The 25,287-nt window shown below is 37.5% G+C and overlaps 1 protein-coding gene across 2 annotated transcripts; it reads left to right on the forward strand.

The window, feature by feature from the left end:
* The first annotated feature begins 11,032 nt into the window (after positions 1-11,032).
* TOM2A (tobamovirus multiplication 2A) lies at positions 11,033-23,988 on the forward strand. Of its 2 annotated transcripts, none has more exons than XM_010277009.2 (7): positions 11,033-11,170; positions 11,589-11,943; positions 16,049-16,148; positions 17,705-17,785; positions 17,868-17,972; positions 22,629-22,838; positions 23,244-23,988. In XM_010277009.2, the coding sequence occupies exons 2-7, from the start codon at positions 11,705-11,707 to the stop codon at positions 23,349-23,351; spliced, it is 843 nt and encodes a 280-aa protein (XP_010275311.1). In that variant the 5' UTR covers positions 11,033-11,170; positions 11,589-11,704; the 3' UTR covers positions 23,352-23,988. The 2 variants fall into 2 exon arrangements, with proteins under 2 accessions (XP_010275311.1, XP_010275310.1); XM_010277008.3 differs by having other exon boundaries at positions 11,075-11,232.
* The last annotated feature ends 1,299 nt before the right edge of the window (positions 23,989-25,287 follow it).

Raw genomic sequence — 25,287 nt, forward strand, 5'->3', positions numbered from 1 at the left:
AGTTTATTGAATGTAATAGGGCATCTTTTCAATCACACGTTATTGGTCATTTAATAGGGCATATACTCATCAAGAGGCAAAACGGGGTTTTTGAAAATTTAAATAGGTGACGTGATGTTATTTGTTAACAGTTCTTAACATTTTAATAATAAAAGGTATATTGAAGTTTAGTGAGATTAGCCCATAAGTTATATTTAAGTCTAATATAAAAACTCAAGGTATGTTTAATTCAATTTATGAAAACTTAAGTCTGTTGTCAAAATTGAAGCAAATATTTGCATCCAAAAATGACTCCTCTTTTTCAACTTCCTATTTGTACCCATCAAAACCAAATACATTTGGTAAGAAAACAGAATTTATCCATGCAAATCCAAACTAAAAGTTGGTATTTTTATGAATTGTACTTTGTACATGTTTGCATTTATTCAAATGCTCTTACCAAATGCCTAAGGCTCAATTTGCTGCAAATCTATACTGCCTTAAAAGGTACAAATAGCCTTAAGAATATTTATGGAATTTTGTGAGGACAAAATTTATCCCTCTATATTTAAGTTTATTAATAAAAAGTGTGGGCAAATATGGTACATAATTGGTAATGATATTAAATGAGTTTAAAAGAGGTAATTTTAATATATTCAATGCATTTAATTCTCTCTCATTAAATCCAACATTTAAGTTATTATTTTGCATTCACTTTATCGTATATTTAAGGCTTTTGTTTATTATTGATGTAGCGCGGTCTGGTTACTCCTAACTGGCACTCACGTGGCTCCTGGAAGATATTTGAAATGAAGAAGAAGAAGAAGAATCCCCGGGGGCTTACCCGGCGGGAACACTCCGATGCTTAAGTTAGTACTCTGTAGGAGAAGCAATGAGAAGACGAAGGCTAAGAGTGTAGATAGCGCGTTATTACTATAATCGAGAGATTAGAAGTCTCAAGAAGAAGCTTCTCTTCTGCCCCAAGAGCTTTTTAATGGGGCGCTCATGTCAGGTCGGGCATAACCGCCACTGGGCTCCTGCCACAGCCGTTACCTACTAGGGCTGCACAGGTGGCCGTTGTGATGTACTCCTCGCCTGGGTGAGTGACACGTCTCCAAGGTGGTAGGCACGCCTCCGCCTGCTGAGAGACGTGGACGCAGACTGTCGAAAGGACAGGGACTGCGCCGTCAGTAAGGGACGTGGTGCAGTCTGAGCGGTACGGCCTGTCAGATAGAAGCTTCCTGAGGAGCGCTCATGCGGCTTATTCGCGAGCTACTTTGTAGCGAGCTGGAACACTTCAGGATTACCCTTAATAGAATTGGTCCTTGGGATGACTTGTCTGCTTGGGAGCTCGGGCGAGCTAGTTCCCCTAGCTCGCAAGCTAAAGTTGCCTCGGAGTATCCCTTCAAAGGTAGCTCGGGGAACCCGGAGCTCGCGTTGTGGCGAGCTCCTCCTTTTGTGAGCTACAATGTAGCGAGTTGCTTTATGGGCCCGTCACTTGGTCGCACTAGGCTACAATGTTAAGCTGTCGCTCGTGCTAAGTCAGTGTCCATGTGTCTCCGTCTCATAGGTCGGGTCAAACTGTCATCCATCAATTATCATCGTTAAATTATATATTTAAATCCATACATAATAAATTAATAATTTCAATAACATATAAACTTATACTTTCAAAATCTACTTGGAAAAATAGTGTTTTCATCTAGGTGGTGGTAAGAAATTAAACCATTTGGGTCAAATGGGTCAATCCATGTTGCTACAATTAAATAATAAAATTTAAAAGTATATAAAATATAAAACTATAGAAATTAAAAAAAAATGAGAATATTTTTAACATCATATATTTGACATATTAAACAATAATAAGTATGATAAACAATGTTTTAAAAGCCAACCCGGAGGCTGATCGGCTTTTGCCTTTGGGTCATAGGTCACCAATTCAATTGTCAAAGTCAAACGAGTCAAACTACTATGTATGTAAAAATACATATTTTATCAATAAATAGTATAATTATGTTTTGCATATATTATAGTTATGTTTTACATATATGTTTTTCTAATTCAGTTTTAATTTTTTTATTTATAAAATTATTAAAATTGCAGTTTGGGGCCAAAAAAAGTTTTTTTTTTTTTTTGTGACAAAATAGTAAGGTAAGGATCCTAAGGCCCTTACGACGTATAGATCTTGAAAAGTCACTCAAAATAAATAAAAAATAAAAAAGATAGCCTCAATCGGACATTGGAGTGCAAAGTTATGGCTTCCAAAAGTTTGCACATAATTAAACGTGCAACTTGTGACCTGGTTACTAGGTCAAATGGGTCAATGGTTGATCCACCCAGGTTAGACGGTTTTTTACCAAAATGGGAAGTTTCAACATAACCAAACCTATAATCAAGGCTAAGTGATGATTCGAACTGGCTAGGTCAAGAACAAGTTGAAAACATTGATGATAAATAAGAAATGTTTTTATTAATGATGGAAATGAAATGTAAACTTTAAAACTAATTGGAATTAAAACTATTTTCCTATTATCTCTCATTAAATTTCATATCTAAGGTATATTCTCTCATGGAATCCTATATTTAAGATATATTTTTTTCTCATCATTAAATTATACTAATTAAATCCACTCCATTAATTTTTATAATATAAAAATAAATATTTTGAAAACAAAACCATTTTCTTCCCTCTCAATGGTGGATAAGCAACCACAATTCAACCATTTGAGGTCAAATCCATTAATAAATAATGTTGTAATTAAATAATAAAAAATTAAAGTAAATAAAATATATAATACAAAAAATAAAAAGAACTAGGCATGTCACTAATATTGTATATCTATTATACTGAACAAAAATAAGTATGAAATGTGATGAAGGGTTTTTTTTGGCAGCACCCTGTTGTTCGGACTACTTCTAGGTGGCCGATGACTCAGAGGCCGAAGTGGAAGATTTTTGTTGGATGAGGACTTGGATGCCGAGTTGACCAAGCCAAGTTGGGGGTAGATTGGGTTCCGAGCTAGGATGATTTCCGAGCTGGGTAGCTCTTCAGAGAAACCTGCAAGGAATCAATGTTAAAGAACCCAGGGTGGCTAACCCAGCGAGGTCGCTCCGATGATTAAGTTAGTACTCTCATAGTAGATCGTGAGCTAAAAAAATCAGAAAGTATGAGAGCTAGAATGTGCTTACTCGCCTCTCTCCTATGTCATTGGGGTTGGTGCCCTTATATAGGCATTGTTTGGTGTGGGCCTCACGTACCACATCCGAGATTTCCGAGAGGTCGTGCCTAATCGGTCCGAGATCCTCGGATGTAACCGCCATGCACATTGACCATCCTTCGAAATATCCAGTACGTGGGCCAACTTTCGAGAAACCTAGGACTGTCGGGATATGCATGTCGATTTATCGGCGAGCACATCTCGTAGGTCACCGCCTAGTCCTCAATCAGGTCGGCAAGCCCTTGAGGGAGATCGCTCCTCACGTCGAGGTCACTTCGGCTAGTGACGAGGTGCTACAGGTCGGCCCTGGACAAGGTGCTTCAAGCCGACCTAAGTTGTGGTCGAAGTCGCTAGGTCGAAGTGAAGATGAACCGCGATTTGGAACTCCAAATCATCGCTTAGGTGGTGTCCAGGTGTCATCCAATTGTTCTAAGATGCCATGTGTCACAATGTCATTAGAGGGCCAAATCCGCCCTCATCAATTGCCCCCCACTCTTGAGCTGAGAGTAGCTCGGCAAAGGGAGTAGATCGCTCCTTTTGGCCCAGAATGACTGATACGATAAGCTCATAGTCGTAAGCGTCGGTCCAATTTGCTTCTCAGGTCGAAAGGGTCCAAGTGTTTGCATCCTTACGCAAGACCTTGCCGTCTTGATTATCGGGGCACGAGAGCGAATTCATCCGCTCGAGGAAAGGTGGAGCAGGTACCCTGAGGGCATCTACCTTATTAGGGATGCGACCATCAAAGGGTTCTACAGTCCAACTAAATACCTCAAGAGCGAAGCTCATCATGCCGTCCTCAAGAAGGGGTTCTGTGTGGTTGTTTTATCAGGTTGTTCCACCTAGGTGGACTTGGACGCAGTGTTTCTCGAGCTGGTTCTCAAAAGAGTAGATGGCGAGTTTGATGCGGAGCCAAGAACCGAGGTGGAGGTTGACCGTGAAGAGATCAACCAAGTTTGCATACATCATGATGCTGAAAGCGAACTAGTCTTTCCTTTGTTTTTCTTTCTTGTGCCAAATTAATCTTCCTTCCGTTGTTTTTTTTTTCTCTCTTTCTTTTTTCTCCAAAAAAATTTCTAAGTGTGGATTCACCCGAGGTGCCAAACTGGTGGGCTGGGCATAGTTAGGAATGATCCGAGGTTGATGTAAGCCGAGGGGTGCGAACACTGTAGGGAATGTATCCAACATGTTTGCACACTGATGAATGCGAACTGCTTTTTTATTTCACCCATGCCTGAGAGGTGATTGGGGTTTAGGTCACCCCTGCCGAAGCGACTAGGGTTTAGGTTGCCCATGCCGAAGCGATTGGGTCTTGTGTGATGCCGAGTTCTTCTGTCAGCTCACCACCATAATCCTTAGGCTTAGGGAGCGACTCATAGTCCACTCTCCTTATTGTTGACTTTTCCCATGCCGAAGAAGCGATTGGGTCTAATGCGGTGCCAAGGTCTTTTATCATCTTGCCACCTTAACCCTTAGGCTCAGGGAGCGACTCATAGTCCACTCTCCTTATTCTTGACTTTGCTCATGCCGAAGGGGCGACTGGGTCTCAGGTTGTACCGAGGTCTTTATCAGCTTGGCACCTTAGCCCTTAGGCTTTAGGAGCGACTTCGTAGTCCAATCTCCTTAATATTATTTGGCCGATGTGCGGCCTGACCTTTCCACCTACGCGGGTGGTCATTCTATAGTAACTTCTCATATGGTTGCTTTTACGTCATCCCGTGGGATTATCTTCTTGGGTGAGTGCTTGTGAGACCACGACATACATGTTCTGTCCCCCTTGCGAGGGCATAATGTTGTTGTCGGTGTGAGTCAGAAGTTCGGGGCCACGACTGCGCTGCATCAGCCTCATAATGACGTCGGTCGTCCACTCATACGAGAAGCCACAAGGATCTCAACCTGTGGGGGCAGCTCTACTAGCTGTAGGTTGTCGACTCACTCGGGAGCCTTGAGGGGCTCGATCCGCAAGGGCATTCGCATAGTTCGTAGGCCGCTAACTCCTATAGAAGCTGCGAAGGGTTCAATCTGTAGGGGAGACCTCGCAAAGAGGACTGATGAGGCTTATTTGAGCTGAAATAAAGTCGGCAGAGCTGCTTAGTCTGTTGGCCATCAACTTCCCATGAGAACCATGACTGGCTCGGTCTGCGGGGACAGCCTTACACCGAGGTGCCTATCGCCAGACTGCTGATTGTTAAGGTCATTCTGTTGCTACCTATTCTGCATCGACATGAATACGTCGAGTTGCTCTCATGCTCACATCTAGAAATTCATGCTTCATCTCATGGAACTATTGCGCTTCGATCCCGATGGGAACTGTTGATGGCTTTACCACGGGGAGAGGGGCGTTCACATGCAGTAGCGGGGTATTTATCTGAGCACTAGGGATGCTAAGTTAGGCTTGAACTTGACTGATTGTCAGAGGGGAGTTCTCTAGGTTCATCACAGATGTTTTTGCCCCCAGTAGACCTGTTCATGGGCTGGGTGGCCCAGCCCGACCCCCGGACGGGCTTGAACAGGCTTTTTGGCCAGTGGGCTTAACCTCGGGCCAAAAAGCCCGGCTCGCATAAAATTTGAGCCAGGCTCGGGCTTTGCCAAAATAGCCCGGCCCAAGCCCAGCCCGGCCTGACCTATAGTTAAACCTAAGTAAAAAGCCTATGTGATGTCCATTTGAATAATTTTTTTGATTTGAGAAGGTTGTTGATTCACTTGTAAGCCCATTCTTCATTTAAATAGGGGAAAAAAACATTTGAATTAAAAATAGATAATGTCTATTTGAATAGGGAAAAATTTGAATTTCTTTTATTAGGTCGGGCTTCGGGCTCGGGCTTGGGCTTGGGCTTCAGGCTTTTTATTAGGGCCGGGCTCGGGCCCAAGTTGTAGGCCCGCTGGTCGGGCCAGGCTCGAGCTCGGGCCTAACATTTTTCTGTTAATAAAGAGTCAAAGCCCGGCCCGACCCATGAACAGGTCTAGCCCCCAGTAATCGATATTCGTTATGGGTGTTGATGCTGCTCAAGAGTGCCTTTGAGTTCAGGTGGCTGATGACTTAGAGACCGAAGTGGAGGATTTTTGCTAGATGAGGACTTGGATGTCGAGCTGACTAGGCCGAGCTGAGGGGTAGATTGAGTGCCGAGCTAGGTTGATTGCCAAGCTAGGTAGCTTTTCAGAGAAACCTGCAAGGAGTCAATGTTAGAGGACCCGGGGTGGCTAACCCGATGAGGTCGCTCCGATGATTAAGTTAGTACTCTCGTAATAGATCGCAAGCTAAAAAATCAGAAAGTATGAGAGCTATAATGTGTTTACTCGCCTCTCTCCTATGTCATTGGGGTTGGTGCCCTTATATAGGCATTGTTTGGTGTGGGCCTCATGCACCGCATCCGAGATTTCTAGGAGGTCGTACCTAACCGGTCCGAGATCCTCGGAGGTAACTGCCATGCACGTTGACCATTCTCCGAAATATCTGGTACGTGGGCCAACTTCCGAGAAACTTGGGATTGTCAGGATATGCATGTCGATTTGTTGGCGAGCACATCTCGTAGGTCACCGCCTGGTCCTCAGTCAGGTCGGCAAGCCCCTCGAGGGAGGTCGCTCTTCACGTCGAGGTCACTTCAGCCAGTGATGATGTGCTACAGGTCGGCCCTGGATGAGGTGCTGCAAGCCAACCTATGTTGTGGTCGAAGTCACTAGGTTAGAGTGAAGACAAAACGCGATCTAGGACTCCAAATCATCGCTTAGGTGGTGTCTAGGTGTCATCCAGTTGTTCCAAGATGCCATGTGTCACGATGTCATTGGAGGGCCAAATCCGCCCTCATCAAAATGTAAGAAGTATTTTCGTAAATGATGAAAATGGGATACCAAAATTAAAATCAACCTATAAATGAAATGATGTCATAGTCAAATAATTGAATAATAGATATTTAAAAAATATACAACACAAAAAATAAATAAGTATAGTGTTTTGTCAAAGACATTTCAGAACATTTCCAATGTTATATAATCGTCATATTAAGTAAAAATAATTATTAAAATAAAAATCATTTTTATTTAAGACAGAAATGAAATACAAAATAGTAGTAGTGGTAGTAGCAGCAGCAGCAACAACAACAACAACAACAACAACAATAATAATAATTGTTATTGTAATTTAAAATTTCTGTAGGTGCACATTTAGTACAAACATTTAAGTTTATTTTTAATCATATTGTTGTTTTTATTAATTTTCAATTTCTATCCTAACTATGATATATCTAAAATTAAAATAATTAATATGAAAAAAAATCATACATGAAAGGCACATGCTTAATTACTAATAAATATAAAATAATACAAAACATAAGGTTTTACACTTTACATATTTGCATTTGTACTACTTCCAAACTAAGCCTAAAGGAATTGAAAATTACTTGCTTGTGTTGTTTTTGTGTAAAAAAAGATGTCATTTTCAAAAGAAAAAAAAAAGATTGATAGATTCTATGGAGAAAATGATTAGTTGAATTTGGTAATTGTCTTAGTGGTGGACCAATCAGTGGTGGACCATACCACCTTATTTTGTGGATGGTTCATTTTTTGAACAGTGATATGTGAGCATTGATTATATGATTCATGTTAAGTGTACTTGCACTATTTGCTTTTGATCATACAATCACCATCCATATATACATTATGACTGTAGCTAAGGGTGTCAATGGACTGGTTTTGGATTGGATGGGATTTGAATGGTTCAAAAAGACATAGTGGGTTAGACCAATCCGGTCCAAAATATTTATTAGATTGGATTGGACCTGATCTGTCCGGAATAAATCTATACTGGATTTAGTTGGATTAAGCCAATATCCGGTTGATTGATATAAGATAAGAATATAGGTATTAATGGACTGGGTTTAAATTGAAACCGATCTAAATTAAAATGAATTTGAACAAATTGGATGGTTGGAACATTGAATTGGACCGGTTCAAATTATTAATTGGATTGGATTGGACCTGGTCCATTTGTAATGGGTTCACATTGGACTGGATCGGATTGGACCAAATCCAGTCCAATCGACACCCCTAACTGTACCATGTTGTGTGTAAGACAATCATATTACTGCCACGTCATGGTTACACCAACAAATCATGTTTCTTAGTTAGGTAGTTAGGTATAGAACCACAAGGTTGCTAATTTCAAAACTCTTGGGTTGGGCTCAGGTTAGTCAATGAATCCATTTTAAAATTATACATATACATATACACATATGTATATATGTAAGGTTGGGGCGGGCTTGAACTGGGCTTGAACTGCCTAAGGGCTAAGTCCAGGCCTAACCCAAAAAGTAAAAAAAAAAAAATGCCCAAAGGCTTGGACCTAAGCCCAACCCAAACACCAAAAATCCAAAAAAGGGAGGTTTGTATGCACACACAAGACTTTGTACACAATAATTAAACTCCACTTTCTAAACTAAAGCTTTTTTTTTTTTTTTTTTTTTAGGCACAAGAAAGAGAAATATATTTATATAGTAAAGGATACATGTTGCGATTGTTTGGAATTATATTGCAAACTAAACTGACCCTTACAGAATATATAAGCAAAAAGATGGGCTGTTTAATTATGGTGCCTTACAATATGTACACAATTTATATATTCAAACGAATCTATTAGACGTCTCAGATGATTTCTATGCAGCTGCTCGAATTTAAACTAAAGCTTAAGCCATTAGGTTTGTCCACGGATTCTCTTAAGTCTTAATTTTAGATTTTTTTTTTTTTTTAAATTTCGAACTTTTGTTGAGATTGAATGTATATGATAAAACCCAACGTCTTACGGAAGTTTGTGTAATTTCAATGCAAATAAATTAATCGTATTTTTCAACCCTGATAGCGGATTAAGTCCTAACTCGAATACATTATTTATTTGGGCTTCTAGCCGATAAGGACAATATTTTGCCCCAAATACCAATAAAAATAATGCTTTTCATATAATAATCAGAATAAGATTTTTTTTTTTATTTTTTATTTTTAAATATCAAATAAGGGTAATTGCACTGTTGCCTGTCTTCCTCCCTACCTCTGTATTCATGCGAACAGAATTTGAAGAGGCTGACGTGTCAGTGTTTTAATGGGTCGCAAGGAAGTTGAAGTCTTTGCTTGCAGAAAAGAATTAATGCTTGTAAACAAGAACTGATGCAAGTCTTGTTAGGTGGTTGCAATACTTGATGTTTACCGGCATTTCTTCCCTTTTCGAGGACATCGAGGAGAATGGTTGGACTTAGCTAAAATCCACCCATTACATGTTTGCCAAATTGACAAACGGCACAATCAATGAAGAGATAAGTTGTTATGCGAAAATCGTGGATCGAGACTTACTGGAACTGCTGTCTCTGGCGCTGAAGGGAATAGAGGCGGTCACTGCCGATGCAGAGCTGGCAACATCTGAAGCAAAAGAGCCATCTCGGCTGACCCATCGCACAATGTGAGGTTTTCCACCTTTATCCGAAATGTTATCAATGTGCCCATCTGTTTATTCAACATGTTCGCTTCCTTCATTACCTCCTCCACCTTATCCCTGTAGAAGATATTCACCTTGTTGAATTCGTCATTCAGTCTTCTGAAGTAGATGAGCAACAATGGGAATTCGTCATCCCTCCCCTTACCCTGTAGAAAATATTCACCTTATCCTGGAGAAGATACCCAAAAGTAGAGGAGCACTGGGAATTAGAACATTAGAACTCTTTTTTGACACAGAGAATTGTTTCTTTGTTAGTAGAGGAAGACGAGCAAAAGTGTGCAGTGCTTTTATTTAATATTTTTTTAAAAAGTTATCTTGAAAATTATTTTTGCCCTTATCGGCGGCCAGAAGCCTTATTTGTTTTCACCATTTTCGAACTTGATTTGGATTGGATCTGGGTTCACCCGGCCCAACTTGCACAAAATACCCTCGCTTTTTGTCCAGTACAAACCAACTTTTCATGGGCGAAAAAGAAAAGTATACTCTCGTCAATGGACGAAAGGGCTCACCATGTGGCAGTAGTATAGCTGATTTTTCATTTTTCAACACTTTTCAAGGGCTGGGCAAGTGGCTTTTTATTTATAAGGTTCACCTGGATTGAGAATTTGAGATTTGAAATTTTATTGGTGTCGTTTTCACTTGTTGCAGCATAAGAGAGTTGCGTCGGATTGTGAACGGAAGAATTCAATTACAACGCCCTCGGTGGGATTCGATGTCGAGTCTCTCAGTCTCACCCACTTCATCACGCTTGACAGGTAGCTCTTGTCTTTGAATGGTAAGTGGGTCTCTACTCCCTAGTCCCTACGCTCAGCCGTCGGCCCTTCATCTTCCCGCCATTTCTTTCTCCTCTTTTGGATAGATATAGATACCCGCCATTTTTTCTGAGGCCCCACTGCCGGCAATTGTTTTGCTTACATCATGCATCTTAAACCCTTTGATCATTTTAATTTGGTAGCTTGCGAAATACCAGATCTCTCCCGTGGTTAATACGAATATTCCATATATTACCCTTTCTTTAATTAATTCCAGCTAATCGACGGAAACAAATTGGGTCCCCAGCGCAGCGGTTTGCCGGTTTCAGGCTGTCTTGTACTTTTAATGGCTAAAATACCAACACACACTATTGACAAAATACCATAGTGCAAAAGCAAGTTCTGAAAATACAATTGAGGGTATTCGTGTAAATTAACAAATAAATTTCTATCTGCAGCCTGCCGGCCTGCCGGGTTGAGAACATGGTGATGGGAGAGGGAGACCGAAGCACTTTTGCACCGTCCTAATCCAAGTTATTCATCTTAGCCGTTCATAGCTACCTGAAGTTTACGAGATTTTGCCACGTGCCACGAGACAACTGGCCATTCGCTTTTCCCCTGGTTATTAGAAAATAAACAATAAATCAATAAAATAGAACGTAATTCATCATTTTCTCCTGCTGCTTTCAAGGATTGGCTCTCCTTGCAGGTCTCTAGATTTCTTCCGAGCAGGATCTCTATATCTGGTAATCCATAGCTCGGAAGCATCGGTAGTAACTGCAACTCTGCAAGTTTTCCATCGGTTTTGGTAATTTCTCTTCTGAGATTGGCATCTCAATGGTTTTTGGAAGGAAAAATTCGAGAAATTTTCTATTTTCTAACCGATCTAGCCGGTTTCTGAGGATATTTTTGATCGTTATCGCCTTTTTGATTCGTTTTTCTCGCCTGAAAAGTATTGACCAAAAGATTTCTCAAAGCTCGGCGTGTAATGTCTACTTTTTAGATGATCAGAGGTGGAGTACACGAAGAATTTCATTCGACATTGTATTAGTATTAAAAAAGTGATATATATTCTTTGAACTTTATTCACAAATTTAGTGGTTTATTATTTCCTTTCAATCTTCAATTGGACTTTGTTTTAATGGGAACTCCTAATGTTTCAAGGTGGTGATTTGGTAATTGATTTTGGAGGCCAATGCGGGTTTCAGTTGAGGGGAATAAGTGAGATCATCAAATAGAGAAGCATTTGCTTGAAGAGAGCGGGAAAAAAATTCGAAAAGATGGCTTGCAGAGGGTGTTTGGAGTGCCTATTAAAGCTTCTGAACTTCTTGTTGACGCTAGTTGGGTTGGCCATGGTGGGCTATGGCATCTACTTGTTGGTCGAATGGAAGAAAACTTCTGCAGACACGGATTCTCTCTCGCCTCTCAGCGACAATCATGAATTTGTACAGCTTGGTCGGCCTATGTTACTGGTTGTGTCTCTGTCGAGCAACATTTTTGACAAACTACCAAAAGCCTGGTATGAAAATCTCTTCTGCCGTAAATCATAATGTATTTTTTTTTCTAGTCTTGATATTGAACATGGTGTTTGGTCGGTAAAAATGAATAATTGATGAGCTATTTACCACTGTTTTCTGGATTTATTCAAAGTGAGGGCAGTTGGATATATGAGGACGCCTAGCTGAAAAACCTCCCCGAACTTTTTTTTGAGCAAAGTTTACTTTTATTGAAAATGAGACTGAGCAAGTTTAGGTTTCTAACTTTGTTATAAATCTTCTTGTAATTCTCAGATCACTTGTAGTCATTCATTACTTATTGTTATTATCTGCAGTTTGAAAGTATAGCTCTCTGTTGTTGTTATGTTTCTTTTAATGTATTTATGCAGTATTAATCTCTTGCTTCTGTTCCAACAAAATACAAGACTTGTTTTGTATCAATTATCTTTTGTTAGAGAGAGAAATATCTTCTGAAATGCTCCAGTATACATCAATTGACCCTCATACATTAGCAATCCACTGATCATTAAGGTCTTTCCATAATAATATGGTAGCTAGTGTCTTATCCTTTTATCTTGATGTCCTTGTGACATGTTTTTTCAACTCGTGCTGCTCTTGCCCAAAATCAGCCTCTTCCAGTATATCTGACTGATCATGATCCTTTTCTTCCACTCTGACAACATAAACAATATTTTCGTCTTATAACCTATATGTTTAATCTAAAGTATTTGGGGTTGCATTGAGTTTTCTTATTATCTTTAGATATTTCCTTGGAGATTTTCTGATAAAATTGAATATGGTTATACCCCTCCAAACAGAGACTGTATCAGAAATAATGTGCTTTCAAATCTAACATATGCATGCCTATTATCATTTATTGCTGTATATATAATTGACAATATGTCAACTTCTATCATTACCATTGGAATCCTGAAATTTATTTCAAGGTATTAGTGTATTTGTTTTGAAGATAATGCATGTGGTACTATCAACTATCAAGAAAGGGGGAATATGTTAAGGAAAAATGGTGGTTTATATCCAAAAATTCTTTTGCATGTGTGGCCTCATATAAGCAGCTCATGCATTTTAGATCCATCCTGCATCATATTGAGCTTTTGGCTAGTGTGGCCCAAATCAATAACTCCATTTTTCCATTCTCTATCACACATTGAAATTGTTTACCCATATCGTTTGTTCTTTTTTGTTTATTGTAATATTTTAATAAAATGTCATATATAGAACATTTATCAAAAAAATTCCCATAAATAGAAGAGGGGGGCTTTGGTTTCTTTTAATGCATTACATTTGATTGAATATGAGACGGTACAATTGTTTATAATAATGTTGTACAATTTATGTGAATTATTAATTCTGAAGTTCTGATTTGCAACTTTGGAGTGATATATTGATGGTTGATGATATATTATGGATGATGATACTTCAATTCTATGTTCAAATATGATGCTTCTATTATTAGAAATTGGAAAAAATGAAATATTCTAAATTCTCATAATGTTACTATTTTTATCCTATTTTAAGTATTTATTAATTAAAAATATCCATGATTGGGAGGCTTATGCCTCTTGCATTCTGGTTTATGCTTCATGCCTTAGGATGGTGGAATACCTTATGTCACACCTCGGCGTTTTAAACATTTGACTATATAACCTAGACATGCTTCAAACTGCTATTTGCAATTAGATAGAGAACTATATATAACACAGGAAAACTATATACCATTCTAATTAAGATGAAAAGAAATTAAGTGACATAAGCTGCAAGGTTAAACCTTGTGATGTGGTGGGAATGGCTTACTCTAATACCAAATTCATGTAGGTCCACTTGCTAAGAATTGCAGATTATTGTTGGATGGTGGAAAAATAGAAAATTCAAAAAAGTATAGGTATATAATTTTTCAATGAAACTTTGTAGAGATGTTTAGAATGAGAGATTGTATGGGGCAATTTAATAAAAAAAGCATTTGGATATTTTTTTTGACAAAAGGATCAAAAAGTTCCCTATGAGGGAAACTAGAAAAATTCTGGAAACTATGGTTTCAGATGGGGTTTAGGATGAAATTTGGTAGGGTTAAAGGTGATGAATATCCAAGAGTGTGGAATGAAGTAGCACACTCTTCTGAGAAGAAAGAATGAAAAGTGATGGAGTGGAAGCCCCCAGCTCTCAACAAAATCAAGCTGAAATTTGGTAGGGTTATTGGAAGCCCCCAATATTGGCAGGCATTGGTGGTGTGTTTAGAGACTCCTCAAGCAAAGTATTGGCTATGTATTCAGGACCTTTGGAGGAAGATGATTCATTAAAGGCTGAACTATTAGCTCTGCTACAGGGGTTACAACTTGCCAAGCAAGCAGATCTTAAGAACTTGGAGGTAGAAGGGGACTCAAAAGTCAAAACTAGTGATATCATGTACTAATACAAGGGGTAATGCTCCTTGGATTTATAGACATCCCCTAAGGGAGATTGAAATCCTAGCAAGGGAACTCAATGCCTCTTTCACATGGATGAGAACTACAAATGGGATGGCTGATACATTAGCCAAACAGGGAGTTCATAGGCAGCAGCTTTTCTGGGCTTTTTATCGTAACACAGTGCAATGTCTGCTCTCCATTATCTGTAATTCTGTATCTGTTTCTCTTAATTGAATAAAATTCTTCTTTGCTGATAAAAAAAAGGTAAAACTTTATTAAAAGAAAAAGAAGGAAAAAATGAGTGGTGCCATCTAAACATGGGATAATGAGATTTGAAGATACTAGAGAGGTATCATCTTTATACAGGTTATGCATGTGGAAAGGCCGAAAGGGATTATCTTCAAGCAGAATTTGATAGACTTTCAAAGTTCATGGTTGGGGAAGGAACTAGGCTGAAGTTTTGCTAAGATGAATGGTGTGGAGAGGGCAAGCTTTGTGAACATTGTCCTAGACTATATAATTTGAGTTCTAAGGACATCTCACTGAGTCAGTGCTTTGAAAAGAGAGGTGAACATATTGTTTGATGTCTAGTTTTCAGATGTCCTTGCTGGACAGAGTGATCAAAGAGCGTGTTGTACTTTCTTGTTTTCTAACTTGGGATAGATAGGGAATTCTCTGTAAAGTCATTTTATGGAGCTATATTAAGAGGGCAGGCAGAAAGTTCTAATGTTAGTGGAGTGTGGGGAAATATGATTCCACCAAGGGTGAAAGCATTTTCATGGTTACTATCCATGGACAGTATTCTAACATTGGACCATTTAAAATGTAGAAGTTTTCAGTTTTCAGTTACCAAGCGTTTCCTTGGTGTGTAATGAGTGAAAAGATGCAAAACATCTATTTATCCATTGCAGTAAAGGAGTTTGTCTGGCTCTTGTTTTTCTCAATGTTTTAGGTTGCAAGTCAGACTCATCAGAACCAAGGGATCACAATGTGGCCTAGAATTGAAGGTGGTAAAAAAGCACATGCGAGTATTTGAAGATAAACTACGACCAAGAAATAAATTAGGTTATGTTTGGATAAGCTTCTGGGTTTGTGATTTTAAAGTTCAAAAGTACAAAGCCCCAATTTTAGGCTTTGCATTTTGGGGCTTAAACAAATGTTTTGTCTTTAGATTTTAATGCTTTTAAAGGCAACTCTTATTAAACAAAACTATGACTGGAGAAGTTTGTCAAATGACAAAAATACCTTCGCTATTTCTAAAAATATAAAAAATTCAAGAGAAATCCCATATTGGACCACTTGGCTCCCACATCACCATAGAAAACGTTTGGTATTTGCTCCAAGTGATGCCATTTCCTTTTTATGAATTGGTAAACCACTTTGAATAAAACAGACATCATTTGGGTAAATGATTGTGTACGTGATTTCTTTGGTAAGATTGTCATTTTCTGTATATTTGGGTGTTGAGGGGGGATGTCTTGGTTCTAAGCATTTGCATAAAGCTCAAGTTATCTAAAAGTGTGGATAACATGTATTATTAGAGCACCATCTAATTATGTTTTAGACTGTGGAAATTATTCTTGACCCAAGGGACTCTAGGAAGGTGAATTTTCCAACCTTTGACGGCCCCATGTTTTAAATGGAGGCATGCATATTAAGTGAGAAGAAGTAGCTAATATTACCATTATTGGTGTTCTTACAGGTTTATATACTTGTTCATTGCTGTTGGAGTTATTCTTTTCATCATATCTTGTTGTGGCTGCATTGGAGCAGTTACAAGGAATGGTTGCTGCTTGACTTGTGTATCCTGATTCATCACCTATTCTTTTCCTTTCCTAGTTGACATTAACCAGCTTCTATTTATATGTGAATTTTTTAGGCATGATTTATCATTATTTCAATAACAGGTTTCAAATGATTTTGAGTTTTAAGTTTTAAGATTACATAAATTTACTTGATTTTTGTTGCAAGTTGAAGGGGCTAGAAGGGCTAGGGGCTAGTCCAAAAAGGACATAGGTTGAAGTGGTAAGAAATGATTTAAGCACTCGTAATTTAACAATGGATATGACACAGTGTTTTAAAAGCGCAAGGCGCAAGGCGAGGCACGCGCCTTTTTGAGACAAGGTGCACAATTAAAAAAAAAGCTAAAAATTCAAAAAAATTGCAAAAATTAAAAAAAAAATTATAAAACATAATTTTAATAAAAATATGAACTTAAGTTTTAAAATAAATGTTTTAAAAAACCTATTATCTAAAATTAAAATACATAAATATAATATGTAAAGCATGTTCAAATGAGAATTTAAAAATGAAATCAAACATATAAAACCCACAATCTCTTTTTTTTTCTCAATTGCATCAAGTAGCTAATGTGACATATTACATCCTAATTCTATGAGCCGCCTTTGTGCCACACCCCTTGAGGCAATCCCAAACAAGTCCATGTTAGGGTCTTAAATTCTTAGATTTCACACAAAAAAATATAATTTTATAGTTTTAATTGCTTTTAAGAAGATATTTTATTAAGATGAATGAATAGACAACATTACCAAATAGGGGATTCTTGAAGCTTCGGTGTATAATTTTTTGTGTGAAATCTAATAATTTAAGACCCTAACATGGACTTGTTTGGGTTTGCCTCGAGGGGCGTGGCATGGGGGTCCAGGGGTGGAGCCCCCGGCCCAACCGCCAGACTCAAAAAAAGGAAAAAGCGGCAAATTTTCAAAAGGCGCACTAGGTGCATTTTGAATGGGCTGCACCTAGGACTTGGGCGAGGCGCCTACCCTAAAATGCGTCTTGCCTGAGGTGCGCCTTTTAAATCACAGATATGACACTAAACAGAATGGAATGGTGAAACAAGATTCATGTAGCTGACCATATAGTTGGGACAAGGGCACAAGATGATGATGAATTACTTGATTTTTCCTGAAAAACTTGCCTTGTTTTATTTACTTATTTGTTTTTGCACAACACAAGTTTTTCTTTCTGTTTTGCTTTCTTTCATAAGTTGTTCAAATGTTCTTCTTTTGAAAGTCCTTACAAATTTTCTAGTTCTGTTTCAATGTCTAGTTACTAGAAAACATTGTTAATGACGTTTAGGATGGTAGATGGTAAATTAAACCATGATATGCAGATACCTGTACAAAGGTGCCATATCATGTTGGATGCTTCATTTTTTAGTGCAAATCTGGTATCCGACACATTGTCCAGTTGTCCTTGCTGTGTCTGGGTAAAATAACTAATTTCATCATTTTTCTTCATATTTTTAATTGTTGTCATAGGAACTCCAAGATTCAAAAGCATTTATCTCTTTTGCTTCAGTTTCTTTATTGTGAAATGGTGTCCTTAACAAACATAGTATTCCATATTGGTTATTTTATTGATCTTAGTGGAGCTTGGATGTGCAGCTTTTATATTCTTTGACCATAGCTGGAAAGATGTAAGTTACATAACTTAACATGGCTTTTCAATTGGTTGCTTTGCATTGTTGGTTGCCTAATTACTCAATTTGGATCTTTCAGACACTTCCAACTGACAAAACTGGAGACTTTGATATGATCTATGAATTCCTGGAGAAGAATTGGAAAATTGCAAAATGGGTTGCCTTAGGAGCTGTAGTATTGGAGGTAAACACAACATGATATATTTTACTCTCTCTCAACATGGAACTTTGTTAATCCCTTTTTGCTAAAACTAAGCTAATGATATTATGGTATGATGAGGTTACCATTTCCCAAAAAATCATCTTAATACTGATTCCATGGCAATAATAAATGAACAAGACAGAGGGAGGGAGGGAAATTATAAATACTTGAGAATATAACTGGTATCGAGAAGTTTGTTGTCCACTAAATATTGGAGTTAAACTCTCTTTTTTATCTAAGGGAGGTATTAGGTATATTTATAAAGAACTGATTAAAGAATATACTAAAAGGACCATTACCCAATGTTGATCCCAACCACCTACGGTCTTGGGAGGGGTGGACTGAAGGCAGACCTAACCTTTTGACATTTTGCACAAAGTGTCAGCTCTCAGACTTGCACCTTACCATTTTTCTAACTACCGGGGCCCCATGTGATGCATGGGAAAATCCAAAAATTGGTTAATTTTATTAATTGGTAATGAATAAAAAAATTGAATAACATCGTTTCTGATAAAAAATGAATAATTGTTAATTTATTGGTAATTTAGTGACAAAAAATTTGTGTTCAGTAAAATTAGAAATTAATGGACAGTAAAACATGGGCATGCTGAAACTTCCCTTTCTTATGGGAATTTAGGAGGAAAAAAAAAAGAATCCGTTCCTGTGGTTGAAATGAGGGAGACCATTTGTTAGAGGCCCTGACAAGCCTGCATAAATAAATAAATATATTAAAAAATAGTGAGATTTTTATGTGATAAACAAAAAAGTTTGAAACCATCACCACCCATTCAATGTCTTCGCCTCTATCATATCCTTGCACGGTTCTGTTCACCCCTAAGTACCTACAGATAGACAAAATTAGAACATGGAAGAGTCAAAGTGATAACTCTAAGAAAGTATCAATTGCTTTTATACCATCTTAGCATGCTATTTTAAGTGAATGTCACTTGAAATTGTGCCTAACATGACTAAGTCCTTTTTGTTTCTTTCTTTACTTTCCTACCCTATTGACTCTTGATAAATTTTAGTTTAGAAGTAACCATAATTAAGAACTCCCATGTGACCGTTGCCTTTTCAATGTAATAAGAGGAATTACTGAAAATGCAAAAGAAAATATTTAAAAAATGAGGGAGCTTTAGAAGGAAGGTCAAATAAAGGATCCATGAAATCATTAGTCAAGCTAGAAATAAGTTGGGCTACCAGCTTACTGATATAAATCATTAGTCAAGCTATAAATAAAATTTTCATCAATTCTCATCTAATGACTTTTGGAGAAACTGGTCAGCAGTAGCGAGGTGTTCATCCTTTATGAACAAGATAATTACAAGGTGGTCTCCTCTGTCTGAAGGCTCACTGAAGCTGAACGTTGATGGAAGTAGCATGGGTAACCCAGGATTATCTGGAAGCGGGGGGGTGTTTTGAGGAACGATAGTGGAGAGATTGTTTTGCTTTACTCAGGTTCTTTAGGATTCGGAGACTCTATCAGGGCAGAGCTATTAGCTGCTGTACAAGGGGTGCAATTTGCAAATCAGTCAGGGGTAGAGCATTTGATAATTGAAGGGGATTCCAAGGTGGTGGACCTGGTGGTGGGCTGGTTGAAAAAGCCTGAGGGTGCTATATAAGAATGAAATGAAGAAATTTAATTGGTTGACAAGGAATATGTTGGTTTCTATACAGTGGGTGGGGAGATAGAAAATACTTTGGCTGATGTGTTATCCAAGCAAGGGGTAAATAGAGAAGAACTGTTTTGTGCTCAGCTGTGATTTCTGTAATTTACTCCTAGTTTACTTGTAAGCTTCTAGGAGGGACTGTGGCTTACGCCTCTCCGTGGGATGTTGTATGAAATCACAATTTTAACTCAGTTTCTGAATTAATAAAATTATACTATTACTCATAAAAAAAGGTGATTGGTGAGGTTGTCATCAATCTTATAATAAACCTAAATAGAGAAGAACTGTTTTGTGCTCAGCTGTGATTTCTGTAATTTATTCCCAGTTTACTTACTTGTAAGCTTCTAGGAGGGGCTGTGGCTTGCGCCTCTCCGTGGGGTGTTGTATGAAACCACAATTCTAATTCAGTTTCAGAATTAATAAAATTATACTATTACTCATAAAAAAAAGGGTGATTGGTGAGGCTGTCATCAATCTTATAATAAACCTAAAGACATCCCAATTCCCTTGATTTTTCTCTGTAAATCACCAGTAGAAAACTGACCTTTAGCCCCTCTATTGGTTTTGTCCTATGCTGTAAATTAGAGTAGGATTTTCACCTTAAAGCCCCTTCATGATAACTTGCTTCTCTGCCGTAAAATAATGTAAATTCCCAAATGAACCAAAGTGACAATATATATACACCAAAGTTTTACTAAGAAACCCAAAAAAATAAAAAACTATGGAAGGGGAAAACACGTAATAAATCCAAAGACAATTTAACCTGTAGTGGAGATTCATTAGCATATGCTCAAATACTTGGATTCATCCCAAATTTTATACCTTGCCTGCCTATGCGGAAACAAAGAAAAGTCCTCATCACTGTTCCCACTGCATCAAACTTCAAGTGAAATATGCCTTGAAGGAAAACATAGACAAATGGGTTCATTGGTATATACTCAAAACAGAAAAAATAAAGCAAACGGGTTCATTAGTATATACTAAAAAATTCTACTTCTTTTAGGAAAAAAAATAAATAACAAACAGTATAATATGCAATTTCTTGGGTGTGCTAAAACAATATACCTTGCAAGAGAAACATGAATATAGACTTGGAAAAGGATAAATTCTAAGTAATCTAACTAATAAAATATATGGCCAAATATATCTAATTACTTAGAAAAACACACATATGTAATGACATTTAATTTTTATCCAAACAACAATGATATAATATTGAGCTTGGTTGCCTATACTAAACATGTTAATGATCTCAACGACCTCAAATATGTATTATAATAAGACAAACACCAAAATAAACTCAGATGGATAAAAATCACAATATCACAATATAAATAAACAATTAAACAAAGCATAAAACCAAAAGTTGCATCGAACTCATGCTAAACAAAGCATAAACCAAAACAACCCAATTGTAATTTCCAATAAAACCTAGGGTTCAAAACTCAAACACTATCATCCTAAACTCATCCATGAATCATAAAGGAAAAATAAGTGAGAAAAACTACAAAAAATAAAAACTAAAATAAAAAGTCAAAATTCAAATTCAAGTAATAGAGAATCCCTATATCCAATAGAACAAAAGAACTAATATATTCGAAAACTTCACCAGAACATTAACAAATAGGAAGCTGCCATTGTAGAAGAGGTCAGCACATGAACAGACAGAATGATGCAGAACAGGAGGGCAGGCTCCTTCTAAGAGGAAGGCCAAAACCTGATACATATCAAGTATCAGGGAAAACCCCAAAACAAAAGGAGATCCTAACATGAAGTAAGCTAAATGTTGCTGCAATTGTTTAATTTCTCTATTTTTCCTTTTTACCTATGTAATGTGCTTTGATTTAACCAGCACGTCGCCTTCCTTCCTTAGAGGACTACTTGGCATCAACCTTAGGGCTCTTGGAGAGTCCCAGATTCTGAGAAGAAGCTGTCTCATGGTGGAAATTAGATGCTCTGTAGGGTTCAAAGGTGGAGTTGATAGAAGGCTTCTTCAGTACTAATCAGCATCTCCAATCTGACGATCTCATCTTTGACAGCTGCACAAAGACCATAGATCCATTGACCTTGATACCTCTCATGTAGCCTTAGAAATCACGCTGACTCCTTGAATCCTTAAAACATACAGAGACACAGAGCATTCTAGGATTTTGCCCAAAACAAGAAAGGGGAATATTAGGGTTTCCCTCCCTCGTTCTGGGCTCTTTCCCTCAAGACCTGGTGGGAGGGTGGATTCTCGCCTTTGATTGGTTTTCTTACAAATTATGTGGAATAAAAAAATAGAAAATTCAAAAGCACAGGAAATTAGGAAGGGAGGGGGGTTTGGAGCAAGGAGAGGCCTTCTGACCTGGACCACCTTGTTATATATATATATATATATATATATATATATATATATATATATATAAGCATCCTAAGATTTTACCATTGGACCAAGTACTATATATAGTACAAATATATATATTATAGATGAGCTTCCTAAGATTTCTCTTTTGTACAGCCTCAGGTTGTACTTTTGTTATTTCTCTTTTGAATGAATGGATACTTTACTTCTCATAAAAAAAATATATTGTACAAATAAAATTTTGAGACATTATATTTATTATGCTTTGTATTTTCTGCCCTAAATCTCATTCATGGGGAAAATATTCTATAATAATGTCACCTTCTTTGTCCCACTAGGTATTCTCAAGTCCAATCATCCAGTCAGTGAATTGGGACCTTTTTCTGCAGTCCTCAGATGCCATTTTTTTTATCTTTTATTTTGTTGCACTCAAACTGATGAACTGGAACATCTGATCCATCTTTTCAAGTGATGATGGTTCATACTCATTCCCATTAATAACCCAGTTATTTCCCTGAACATGATATGCTCAATTGTATGCTAAAGTCTAACTCTGTAGTCCTCAGATAGTGATTAAGAAACAGTGTTTACTTGATCAATATTTTACTATCTGTGAAACTGCAGGCGTTGTTGTTTTTGTTGGCTCTTGTGGTAAGGGCAGCAAATCGACCAGCAGACTATGACAGTGATGACGAGTACATTGCTCCAAGGTCCACAGTCCGGCAACCATTGATAAACAGGCAAGGGGTTCCTGCTACAGGAGTGCCAGTGGCTTGTGCCCTTGATCAGCGCCCAAGCAGGAATGATGCCTGGAGCACACGGATGAGGGAAAAGGTATGATTCATCCTAGTTCCATTTCTTTCTTCCATAAGTAATAAAATAGTCTTCAGAGACTTTTCTGTAAAGAGGGCCCTATGGTGTTACTGGAGGAAGGCATCTGGTTGACTGATTTTAGGTATCAGCTGGTGCCACTCCTTCATCTACCAAAAATAAATAGGGAAAAAGAAAAGAAAAAGGAAACCGACTTTACAAGCTGTTGGAGTTGATAAATACCATCTTGATACTCTTTTCCATATCCTTTTAATTAATGAAAGTTTCTGTTGTTAAAAAAAAAGAAAAAAAACCATCTTGATACAATTGATTGTTGACAATACTTGTTTAGTATGTCAAAACAAGGGTGCACATGCTTCTATTACTCTTACCTTGATATTCTGTGTTCTCTCTTGTGCATATAACCAGTATGGCCTTGATACATCAGAGTTCACGTACAACCCTTCCGAGTCAAACAGATTTCAGCAAGGGCCAGTACAGCCAGCAGAGGAAAGGAGTCGTTGCACCATTATGTGATTCATTACGCGTCGTCCTAGTTTGTCTTGAATTCAAGGAAAGTGATTCTGTGAAACGGGTTTTGATGGACATTGGTGTGCAATTTTCAGACTTGTTGAAGTTATCTTTCTTTTCCCATCCTTTCCCTGGCTTGTGTAGAATACAAAATTTTCAGGACCTCTTTTTTCTCATTGGTATCTTCTGCAGAACATTTCTTCTCATAACTTCTTCACGTCTGATATGGCAAATTGGTGATGCTGCAAATTCCCGTTTTAGTCAAAAATCAAAATGTGTTGACAAGTTATCCTAGTACACCAGGAGAATCGGATGATGGCACTTAAGACTTGGCAACATAATCATACAAGTAATGGTTGACTATCAGTTATATTGAGTTGTATTTAGTCTAATATGGTTTGGTCAGGGGTTTAGCCTCTATCAGCAAGGTTTGTATTTAAATTTGTTAGCATTATTTGAATGTGTTTAACTAGGTCATGTTGTATGTGGACCTTTGTCTTGCAAGAGATGGCCTATTGATTGGAAAATATGGCTGTATTAGAGTCGATGGAACACATGTAATGAGTGGATGAATAGTCCTTGGTTGCTATTAGATTTCTGCCAAGTAGTCCTTGATTGCATGGAGTACTCTGTTTCTCCCAAATACACTGGAGCTGATTTCATGGAAATTGGTGAATGCATCTCATGTATCATTGTAGGATTTGATCGAGGTGTAGAAAGAGGGGAGATGTTGCTCTATTTGCACCACTATATGTTGTTGGCCTTGTTGTGATCAAATAAACAACTATGATGGCAATGTTGGCGTGCTGGGACTGGGAAGGAAATCTTAACCCTTACCCTTTTTTTGATGGATTAAGAGCATGGCATCCAGCTGCATATCTGGAATGTCTGCCACCTATAAGTTGAATTCATGGGAAGATATTCTTTATGTACGGTTGGATTCCATGCTCATAGGGTGTGTACACGTTTTTTGCTTTCAGGAGATCGTCTCACAGAAATAATTTCTAGCTAGGCAGCTAGAGATGGGAAAAGTAGTATTATCAATTGTTCTCATGGTGAATCAATAATGACCTAACTCGAGTGCTGAAAACGAATCTATGAATGGCAGGTTATTTCCCCTTTAACACCTACCCTCACCTAAAAGAAAGAAGGCAGCTGTTCTTAGATGGGGATGATTGTAGCTATAATCTCCTGAATATACAATGTAAGGGATGCTTTCCGGGTCAACCTATCAACGCCAAGAGTCCTTTAATCTCAATGCTCATTTTGACCTCTTTAAATTTCACACGTATGGTTATTTATTTTTAAATTAAATTATTACTTTCTCCAATAATATCATTCTTGAAAACCTCTCTCCTATAGTTAATCTTTGTAATGTCTCCCCTCCCATTAAATCCCTTGTTTCCTCATGAATCCGTAATCCCTTTTGGTTCTATCTATTTCTCTCATTAAGTCTAGGTATCTTAGTTTTTAACGTTAAATTTCACTAATTAAATTTATGAACAATATTTATAAAAAGTATAAAAACCTGTGATTTTAAAACTAATTCAAAAATGAAATTGTTTTTTAGGATGGTAAGTTTGCATCAAACATATTAAGCCATGATGCCAATAATTAGATACTAACTTTTTAAAATAGATAAAAACATAAACAGTAAAGAAAATTTTGGTCCAACCTTCTAGATCAAATGGGTTAATCCATGATGTCAAAATGAAATAATAAATATTTAAAAAAAGGATAGAAACACAAAAATATGAAGAACTTGAAAATTTTTGTAGAAAAAGGTGAGCACATCATATTCATCCTTCTAAACAAAATAAGTGAAAAAAATAAGATGGTTTTACTAATGTTGGAAAAGCAATACAAAATTTAAAATTGATCCAAAAGTAAAACGACCTTTCCATTGATGTGGCGGGTTAGCATTTCAATCATCTAGGTCAAA

The sequence above is a fragment of the Nelumbo nucifera genome, chromosome 1, assembly GCF_055504915.1.
Source record: "Nelumbo nucifera cultivar China Antique chromosome 1, China Antique-T2T, whole genome shotgun sequence".
NCBI lineage: Eukaryota > Viridiplantae > Streptophyta > Magnoliopsida > Proteales > Nelumbonaceae > Nelumbo > Nelumbo nucifera.